This window comes from Pseudochaenichthys georgianus, chromosome 11 (genome assembly GCF_902827115.2).
Source record: "Pseudochaenichthys georgianus chromosome 11, fPseGeo1.2, whole genome shotgun sequence".
NCBI lineage: Eukaryota > Metazoa > Chordata > Actinopteri > Perciformes > Channichthyidae > Pseudochaenichthys > Pseudochaenichthys georgianus.
The window spans coordinates 16,064,413-16,075,853 of NC_047513.1; the positions used below are offsets into that span (position 1 = coordinate 16,064,413).

Here is an 11,441-nt window from a genome sequence, read left to right on the forward strand (position 1 = left end):
TGCCTAGAGAGGTTCCATTAGTGCAAGGGTCATCATGGATTATCCAGATAATTTTTGTACTGATTAAAAACAAGAATTCAGAGAAAGAAACAAATTTGACCCCTATCAGCCCATGAAATATTTAACAACAATTTGGTGTGGGACCCTGGCCACTTTAATCTGCCACTGATCAGTGTACAGGTGCCTGATAAGGACATGTTGTCTATCTTGGATAAAGCTCATTCTGAATTTATTAGAATAGCTATTTCCCCAAAGGTAAAATAAACTAATATACTGCTAGTCATACTAAACAAAAAAAGTGACTCCTTTGCATGATTTATAAATGATTTCAAATAATTTTTTTCACAACTGAAAAAATGGAACTCTAGTTACATTTAAATACACATTTATGGGCAACACTTTTTTATTGTTTTGATTTGTATCACAAGACATGCTTATTACATATTTAATACATAATGTTATTTCATTTAGTTTGATAACGTATGAATTAAACTAATTGTTTATGTATGTATTTTCTGCAAGATCTATGTTCCCAACTGTGTTCAGTTGTTCATAGAAGGAAAAAAAACTCGAACTGCGTCGTCTCTTGATGACATAGGAGAAGAGCGACCGACACACACACACACACACACACACACACCACACACACATGCTAGCAGTGTTTTTCACATAATGGCAACAGTACAAGTTAGCGAGGCTGAAAAGGTGTATATCCTTCATGGTATACGGGTAAGTTGGTATCATCTATATTTCAGACTTTAACTCCTGTTAACCCCAAAACATCGACACATGCCACGAGGGTGATGTGCTCTGCAGCGGTAGGAACTGTGTAGCATTAGCTCACTAGCTATTGATCATTGACTGTATATGGGCCATTCTACCGAATTGGTGCAAAGTCAGGTTGGAAATGTTTTGTATCTAAATTACACATATCTAGTAAAAAAAAACGTACATTTGTACATCGTATTTTCAGACTGTATTGGAATGTTCTTCCTCTACCAAAAATGGTCACTACCGAAACATAGTTAAATACACTGTAGTAAAAAGGTATTATATTAACCTGTTAAGATTGTTTTACCTTCCCTTCTCTAAATAGTATTTTAACAAATATTTCTTGAGGGTTTTCTCAATTAAATCAATGCAATAATTTTTTTTATCAAAGTTCAATTTATACAATTCATAAAAATCATAATGCAAACTTTCTTTGTAAAATGCATAATACTGAAAATCATATTGATTCCAGAGTTGATGATTGTTGGATTTGAACATACATTAAACCAATCAGTATCATATCATTTTAGTTGATAAGTCAATATACTTAATTTTTTACAAAACATCCAGTGTTTCGTTAGTGACCACAGTATTTTGTTCTCAATGTTGTATCATATTCCCTCAACCTTATTGCTTAATCTTAACTCATAACATGCCTTATGTTGAAGTGTGAATATTTGAAGCTACTGACCCAGAATCAGCCCTTTAGTAACAGGCTGAAATAGAGGGCAATGAGGATAGAATGCATGATCCGTTTGGTATTTTGAGCAAAACACTTCATAGACATGTTTTTTATATATCTGAGACCTATAATATATGCCTAAAAATAGTATAATAAGAGACCTTTAAAGTAACACACTGATTTTCAGACTTTAAAACACATTTATTTCAAACTTATGGGATTTACCTGCTTACCATTCAATTTTGTCACTACCGAAACAATCATGTAAATTGCCTTCCCAATAGAAAGTACCCTATAAAGGATGTTTTTGTATATATTAAGCTTATCACTATATAATGTAATGCCTTGTGTTTAAATAGACCATAACATATTCTTAGTAAATATCTATGTCTGAATACTTAATTGTTTGTTAAATAGTTTTTCTTGTTGTGCTTTGTACTAATTCGGTAGAATGCCCCATATACAATAATGTGCATTATTTTATTCAGGATGACTTGCGAGTGGACGGAAGAGGCTGTGAGGACTACAGACACATGGAAATAGAGACTGATGTGGTGTCTAACACAGACGGATCAGCCAAAGTCACACTGGTAATGTCTCATAATGTTTATTATTAATCATAATAATAATAATAATAATAATGGGGTCATAATGTCACCCCAACAATGAAACTAATGTTATTAAAGACCATCAAACTATGGGCCAGAAAACAGTTTAGATTGGCTGGAGAGAAGGAGCGTCTCACCCAGGAGATATTATCCAAATTGCCCAAGACTTATTGATTATCTTACTACTTTCTGATGTTCTGTTTGTCTTTCAGGGGGACACGGCGGTTCTAGTCGGGGTTAAAGCTGACATTGGAAAACCGAGGCCCATGGTGCCAAATGAAGGCTACGTGGAGTTCTTTGTTGACTGGTAGGTTTGGTGCATGTTGTCATGAGTGAAGTAAGGCTTTGGCTTGTTAGAATGAGGTTTACTTTTAAAGTGTTGGCCTCCAAGCGAATCAGTTATTATCGCAATTCTAATTACAACCTTTTAGGAGGCATCAAATTATTTTATATCATAGTGTTACGTTCCCTATTGGGCTAGGGCAGGGTTGGCCAACCCGCGGCTCTTGAGCCGCATGCGGCTCTTTGCCTAGTTTCATGCGGCTCTTCAGTTCATATCGATTTGTATGTGTGAGTTTGGGGGAGGGACACTGACTCCTGACTAATGTTGCACGGTGTACCGATACTTGAAAGGTATACCGCGATACCCTGCCGTTAAAAACGTTACGATTCCTCCGTTTCATTAGTATCGGTACTTTAAGAATGACGGGGGAAAGTACTCCGATGAGAAAGCGCCGTTTTAATAAGAGCCGTGTGTGTTCAGCGCTCTGCTTTCACTCCCTGCACTGCAGCCGTGCCTGCAGTCCCGCCCCTCTCAAGCACGCTCTAAGTCCCTCCCCTCTCTCGTGCACGCGCTAGCTGCCAGAGCATGTGAGAAAACGAGAAGCATGGCTGCAAGTAGGAGTGCAACTGCCGCTGCGCCTCGGCTTGTTGACAACAAAGACGCCAGAAGCGACATTTTGATGTATTTTAGCGATATCTCTGACAGTGAGGGCAAGCCTACGGACACCACGAGGCCTGTCTGTGAGAAATGTATTCATTTGATTTAATACGAATTCTTGTCATTTATTTTATTTATTGTTCTCATTGTTTAAAAGTTTGTGTTATGGTTATGGTTATGGTGTGAAATAAAGCACAATTACATTTAAGACTGTTTCCCTTTTTTAAAGAAAAATAATCGGAATCGCAATTCTTGACTTGGTATCGAAACCAAAATGTTGGTATCGTGACAACACTACTCCTGACAGTTAAATCTGATATGTTGTAGGTCTGTTAAGTATTGAATGCTGAGAATTCTGACGTAATTTGGCCGGTCAAAGTTGTTTGGGCTCGGATAAAATCGCTCCTTTACTTTCGTCCCGTGTTACTTTCGTCCCGGCTCTCCCTACGTGTGTATGTGTGGTGTCAGGTGTCAGTATGAGAGGATGACAGCGCGTCTAATTTTGATGTGGCCCAAGAGCCAATCACAATAATACCTGCAATGCAGTGAACCAATCACCTTTGAGGGGGGGGAAACCTATCGTTGATTAAACACTATCCAGTGTTTCCCCCCCTACCATTGTCTTGGAGGGGCGCTGCGCCCCGCCAACGGAGCTCCGCACCCCCCCCTGAAATTCAAGGTGTTATATATATATATATATATATATATAATTAAAAAAAAAAAAAATATATATATATATATATATATATAGCACCAAATTGCAAATAATCTATAACTACTGTCACTTTTCACATTGAACATGTGCTCTTTTATTAAATAAACTAAATGCTTTCATCTTAAATTGTGAGTTTAGTGTTTTTGACCCTAAGAAACATTGATGCATTAATCAATAACAATAATCCACAGCGCCTCTCTCTGCTCCAGAGGATTTAAAAAATATATATCCCAATGCCACAAAAATGCATCAGTGACGTGGTTGAAATCTTGTCTCCAGAAAACAAAAAACTGAAACAATATCAGTGACTGTGTGTTTGATGTGGCTCTTTGCAGTAACATAGAACAAATGTGGCTCTTAACCTCTGACTGGTTGGCCACCCCTGGGCTAGGGGATCCCAAAGGGAAACGACACGACCAGAGTGGAATTGGTATATGTTACAAGTGGTTTATTTGTAACTGTAAATGAACAAAATGATATACACGAACAGCCTGGACCAACAACGGGCCAAACTGTTACTATTTAACAAAAGGTGAACTCCAAAAGAGAGTTGCACAGTATTATACAAAAGGAAAGAAAAGTACCTCACTTCTAAAGTGGAACAAAACAATAAACAAAACGAGGCTGTGTGAAAACGAAGCTGTTGCTGATCAACAGGTGCTAATCATCTGGGTCTAAGCAGTACACACACAAATGCTGATCAACACGTGCTAATCACCTGGGTCTAAGCAGTACACACACAAATGCTGATCTACAGGCGCTAATCACCTGGGTCTAAGCAGTACACACACAAATGCTGATCTACAGGCGCTAATCACCTGGGTCTAAGCAATACCCACAACCACCCTATACTAAACACAGAACACTACGACACACTGCTAATCAGTGTACTCGCACAGAAACCCTACTTAACACACTGCTAGGCAGTCTAACGAGGCACAGCATATGGCAGTAACACGATGAGAGGCTTGAGGCGTCTGTCCCACAATACAGAGCCTCCTGAATGATGTCCGTCTGTGCCCATCCTTTGTACTCCTCCCCCGGATGACATGGCAGAAGCGGGCGGGATTGGATGACGTCCGTCCAATCACCGCGGATGTTGCGAGGACGGGACGGCCAATGACAGCAGAGGAACTACACAGCTCATTTACATATGCACACACAAACAGAATTAATAGCACAAGGAAAACAGCGGCTGTAACATATCATGATATAATAATGTTTCTGGAAAGTCACATGGAAATGTGACTTTCTATAATAAGCCTATATAATCACTCCATATTTATTTGATAGTTCACTCTATATTATTACTGCCCACAATAAATAGATAAACAGGTATCATGGCATGAACACTAAAAAGTGTCCCAAAAAGACAGACATTTTTTCTGATCCGGAAAACCAGATCAGGAGTCGAAGCTTTGCATTACCAAGCTCCCTTGCTTTGGAACCGACATTCTCTTTTTATTAGGAAAGCAGACAATGTCCAACATTTTAAGAGCTTGTTTAAGACTTTCCTTTTTAATAAACTCAGCTAGAGCCGGTTTTAAATGTCCCTGTGTTTGTCCTCCCAAGTCCTACATTTTATGGTATTTTATTGTATTGTTTTTACTGTCATACATTTTATTTCATGGTCTATCATTTTTTCTTCTTGTAATTTTAACTATATTTTACACTGTCATTCATGCTTGTTAATCTGTAAAGCCCACTGAGACAAACGTGTTTTATGATATTGGGCTAAATCAATAAACGTTGATTTGATTTACCAACAGGAATGGATAAAGAGACATTTCTTCTTTGGAATATGCAAACAGTTTTTGGGACTATTTTGTATGCAAATCCTTCCACCAGGGTGTGGTGTTGTAACATATGTTCATGCATCTCCAACACATCCCAAGACAAAAAACACATTAGTAAGGAAAATATGATCATAAAACAAAACGTGTGCAGAAAGCTAGTGGGTCAGCAGGTTTCCACCTTCTCAAGTTAGAATAAATCATTTCGGACTTAGAGATATTCTGTTGGCTCATGTTTCTTGTCTCCCCATCTCTAGCTCAGCCAATGCAACCCCTGAGTTTGAGGGCAGAGGAGGCGAGGAGCTAGGCACGGAGCTGAGTAACACACTCTACAAAGTCTTCAACAACAAACACAGTGTGGACCTGAAGAGCCTGTGTATCAGTGCAGGAGAGCACTGCTGGGTCCTCTATGTGGACGTTCTGGTGAGTAGCGTCTGATAAGGTCTTTCAGTATCCCACATGGCAATTCAGCATTAAGCCCCCAAAGCTCGGCTAATGGCCAGTTGTGCCTCTCTCTGTCTCTCTTTTATCATTCTTCACATCAGAATCAGAAATCCTGACTACCTATGCCATTCATTTTGATACAAATATTTGGTAACTAGCTTGAAAGTGAGAGCAATGTTCTGTTATTTTTTTGTGAAAGTTTAATAACATTTTGTTGCTAAAATCATTTAATCTCAATGTTAATAATTGAGCAGCACTAATGTGTCCTAAAACATATCTAGAAATCCTCTGTTTTTTTAAATCATATTTGCTTAACTTTTTTTCCAATTGCTATTTGTATGACACAATCATAACTAGTTATTGCATGTCAAATACTGTTTGATAAACCATGCAGAGCAGCAGCGCTTCTTTCCTTGTTTCAGTGGAGGAATAATCACATTTGCATAATTGACCTCAGAACAGCTAATTTTGTCAATGTATATTTAGTTCCCATGATCGTATCTAAGATGAAATCTCACACTGGCATGTTTCCACAGCTTTTGCAGTGTGATGGAAACCTTTACGATGCCATCTCAGTAGCCATCAAGGCTGCTCTCTTCAACACAAAGTAAGAAAAATGTTATCCTGTTGTTTTTTAGGGGTCTTTGTTGATCAGACTGCGAAATAATATGATGTCTTACAGCTGTTGTACGTCTATTTCTTATACAGTAAAGTGATATAACGTATATATCTTCTGATTACCTTACTGACAGAATTCCCAGAGTGCACATATCGGCCGACGAGGAAGGAGGGAAGGAAATTGAGCTGTCAGACGACCCTTATGATTGCGTGAGACTCAATGTAGAAAACGTTCCTTGCATTGTGACGTTGTGCAAGGTGAGCTACCCTGCTGATACTCAGGAGAAAAACATTTTTAAAGACCATCATCACACAAACAGTGACATTGACTGTTTTCCTGCAGGTGGGCCACAGGCACGTGGTGGATGCGACTCTGCAGGAGAAGGCCTGCTCTGTGGCCAGCCTGATCATATCTGTCACACACAAGGGCACGATCACCTGCACCAGGAAGGTGGGCGGAGGCAGCCTGGATCCGGAAAGCATCTTTGAAATGACAGAGGTGAGTGTGGCCCTCCTCTTCGACTCTTCCAGGTTCTGAATATGTTTATGTTTGAATGAGGATGTGTGGTAGAAATGTTCTAAAAGGTTGTGTTGTCTGCAGGCAGGTAAACGTGTCGGGAAGGCCCTCCATGCTCCGCTCATGAAGCTGCTGCAGCAGGAGGAGAGTTTGGGGAAAGCACGACAGAAAGTTGGCTTCCTTGGTTAACATCATTTATGTATTTAGATTTTTCTAATAAAAATTCATTTCTACTGCCTTTCCTCTTTGTACTTGAATTATAATACCTTTTTATATGGTATTTAATATTTTAGGATTTTAATCCCTGTACAAGGGACTATGTTGCAAGTGGCTGAACAGTATATCTTTCACAAAAAAGTTTATAAACTCTTATTCCCTCCTATCAAGCCTAAGTTCAGTTTTGTTTAGTAATGAAACAAAGATCACAGTCTAACTCCAAAAATAAAGTCCAGTCTGTCTATTTCCTTTTGTTCCCGCCACGTGTCGGTCTTCCAGAAGGACCAGATGTGACTCTGGATCACTTCCACTCAGACTGTTGTGGGGTATGTGTGCTGGCTGAGAGCAGACACGTCCTAAACAAACTCCCATGGGAAGAGCTCCTGCAGCAGATTGGACAATATAACATGTATACAGAGAATAGTTCATAAAGTTACACAACATTTAAAGGTCACCTATTGTGCAAAATCCACTTTTTCATGTCTTTTATGCATAAACATGTGTAAAGAGATTTGCTCTCTTTTTGTCCCGATCCATTTATATACACCAAGGTAACCCCCCCCCACCTTATCACCTGAATCTCCTCCTAGAGCACAATTGTGTTCTTTTTAACCAAATATCTCTCTGAGGGGCGTGGGGAGGGGCTCCTTATTTTCATCTAAAGTAACAGACAGAGAATCAGCACTTTTGAAACAGGGCTGAAACAGAGGGGATTATGGGTAATGCTACAATGATCTGTTTGGTATTTCGAGCCAAACACTTCAGAGAGATGTTTTGTATATATCTGAGACATATATTGATGAAAAACAGTATAATAGGGGACCTTTAAAATAAGGGATAAACTTGAAGATCCCTAAAGAGTTAATTGAGAGCTGCATCATAGACTTCACAGGTTATGATGAATGACTTTTATTTCAGTGCTTCACTGCTGCCAAAGACACCAGGAAATAGGATTTGTTCCAAATGAGGCCATACCTAAAGACTTCCAAAAATCTTTTGGCCAACAAAGTTGTATTCCCATCCTTTTCTTCAGGTTTTAACTACTTTTTAAAGCCAAGGAATAAACTGTAACCAGATGTTTAAGCATTTATGCAGCACATGAGTCAGGATTTGTTTACTTTTATATATACTTTGATGAAAGCTGTCTGCCAGCCTCCACCTGCTTTCCAGGCATGGTTCTGGTTTGTATTGGCTTTCCATTTGAAGGGTTTGGAGCCAGCTGAGATGCATGCACGCCATCCTTTAATGCTCCTGAGGTCAGTTTGTTATTCCTGCAAATGGCAGTTTTTGACATCAGTATTTTTCCTGGAGAGATGAGAAGGAGGGTGTGAGAGAGAGAGGAGGTGAATCAATTCTAAGCATCCACTGGAACAGGTCTCATCATGGACATTGTTAAATTGAACAACTGCAGCTGCAATAAATGTGGTGCAACTATGTAATCCTGGCTCCTCATTTGTTGTTTCCAGTAAAACACACTCCCTCCTTCACTTCACTGTTTTTCATGGCTAGAGTTCCTGGTTGAAATGGTTTTCCACACCCAGATGCAAAAGCTGGCAGTCTCAGTTTAAAAAGTAAAAGTGTAATGACAGCCATTACCTTAAAGGGGACCTATCATGCAAAATGCACCTTTGTACGTCTTTTATACATGAATATGTGTCCCCGGTGTTCCAGGGAACTCACCAAGTGTCAGAAAACACAACCCTCTCTATTTTCCTCCTTCGCCAAATCTCTAAAAAAGGGGCTGCAACGGATCTGAAAAAAACGGATCCAGATTTCAACACTTTTCTACGTCACAGAGAAGTCCTCGGCTTATTGGTCAACTCTCCACCTATCAGGGGAATGAGCCACGGCCACGTGCATTGCCAAACCTCTCATTCGCATATAGAGAGGCGAAGTCCCTCCCTTTCCGGGAGCCTCCATGGGACCCCGGAAGCGTACAATTATACATTGAAGTCAATGGAGAGAGAAAGGTTATCTTTTGATCCCGTTTGAATTATGCCACGAATGACACATATGATGTTTGTCAATTTAAAAGAATATTTTGCAAGTCAAAAAAATTAAAATGTGTCGTAAAACTGTGAAGTTACACATTTTTTTGTGTGAAACCGCTGAGTGAACTACAGGTCTCTGGTCTCGCACAATACGCGTCACCATCACAAAGATGGCCGTCACGTTAGCAAATTTCACCTGTTTCTTTCAGAATGAGAATAAAAGTATAAAACGAGGTGACTACAAGTCTGGACACGTTGAGAGCTGTACATACATGAAAGGGGAGTTATTCGGTTCTGTAAGAGCAGCGGGACCGGCTTTACAAGATGTTGGTGAGTAATATGAGTAAAATGTGTAACGTTAATGTCAGCTAGCTAACATTAGCTAACAAGGTACACTAACGTGTTTTGTTTCAGTAACTAGTGTTCTCTAGTGATGGCGAGATGAAGCCTTATGAAGCTTTGAAGCTTTCCAGCCAATTGGTTCGCAAAAGGGTTCATCTCATGAGGCTTCATCATGGGCTTCATTTGAACACAAACCCCCCTGTTGGTCAAAGTGTGTAAAACAGGCAGATTGGACATCTCAACAGTGTGCTCTATCTCATACCGAGTTCCCAATGAGTAAAGCCTTAGAATAACTCTAAACAACGAACATAAAATCCTATTTTCATGTTAACAATATTGTATTTATTCCAGTTGAATGATTGTGATTGAAAAGCCTAAGGAGGCTGGTAAACATTGCAAAGAGGGATTTGTATTCCTTAATAATATTCATAAACGTAACCATGTTGTAGCCGGAGAAAGGCTAAACCATATCAAAGAAGAATACATTTATTAACTACATTATCTCATTTAGCTGTAGCTTTTATAAACAACAACAAATACGTATTGGGCAGTCATTGAACGAGGGACCCTGCCGTCGTGAGTCAACTGCTTTCCAGCTGAGCCACAGCACACACATTAAATCTTCCTGAAAACATTGACACATATGTATTCCTGTATTTATTCATTTATGTTTTTATTCCTACATTTATTTATGCTTGCATCCATTTATAGGCTACTTATTGACATGTTCCAACCTATGTAAGTGAGGGTCTCTCTTGATTCCATCGTGTCACCGGGCCCGGGACAGGAAGGATAATGTAATTCTTATTATACATCCATGGGTATTATGAGTGTTGTGGTTCAACCGATCTGAATCGCTTCCTGAAGCAGTCACGTGGTATCGACAGGCAGCGAGGCTTCGTTTGTCATCGATGACGTCACTGGCCCAAAACGATACAAGCCTCGATACATGCTTCACAAAAAGCTTCGGGGATTACTCGACACACGCTCCGAGGCCTCGGCGCAATACGTAACATCACTACTAACCGCCTTCTGGAAAAGCTTCACAAGTACGTCAGTACGCAAATGCGCTTTGTGACACAAGTGACGGTACGCATTTCAGATTACGCACATAACCTGCGTACCAGTTATGTGCACCCCTGTACCAGAGCCATATTATTTATTACTATTATATGGCTCTGCCCTGTACAGCAAAAGTATTCTCCGTCGGGACTTCCTGCAACAACACCACGCCGTTATCAAAGATGTTCTATTGAGAAGACGATCACTACGTGACAAAAGTTTTCAAAACCGTGGCTACTGAAATCAATCTTACTAACTGCTGTCTGTGCAATTTACTCCGCGCGAGTTGGCAGACTTTATTTTGCTTACTTTAACATCATTTTTCATGGTGGGGCTAAGCCATTTCTTGGTATGGGTGTAGCCTACCCCAGCCATACCCTGGCGCTGCCACTGGTGGCACGTATGGGGCGGGCCATTCTGCACATGCGTTAAATGCGTTAAATATTTTAACGCAATTAATTCAAAAAATGAATTACCGCCGTTAACGCGATAATTTTGACAGCACTAATTTTAACGCAATTAATTCCAAAAATGAATTACCGCCGTAAACGCGATCATTTTGACAGCATTAATTTAATCTGAACCAGCAAAGTAACTAAAGCTGTGAGATACATGTATTACAGAAAATAGTGCAATATACCTCACGGAGATGACTGGCAGAAAAGGAAAATACTAAGTAAAGTACATGATGCTCAGAATATTACTTCCTGTACTTAACGTATCACGCAGGGGTGCCCACCAG

At 39.8% G+C, this 11,441-nt stretch overlaps 1 protein-coding gene across 1 annotated transcript; it reads left to right on the top strand.

Annotated features, from left to right (window-relative positions):
- The first annotated feature begins 609 nt into the window (after positions 1-609).
- Positions 610-7,326, top strand: exosc7 (exosome component 7). The gene is made up of 8 exons (XM_034094665.2): positions 610-729; positions 1,942-2,043; positions 2,274-2,368; positions 5,767-5,932; positions 6,490-6,560; positions 6,706-6,829; positions 6,915-7,070; positions 7,173-7,326. Exons 1-8 carry the CDS (start codon positions 673-675, stop codon positions 7,275-7,277), a joined length of 876 nt encoding a protein of 291 aa, XP_033950556.1. The 5' UTR covers positions 610-672; the 3' UTR covers positions 7,278-7,326.
- Positions 7,327-11,441: the final 4,115 nt, after the last annotated feature.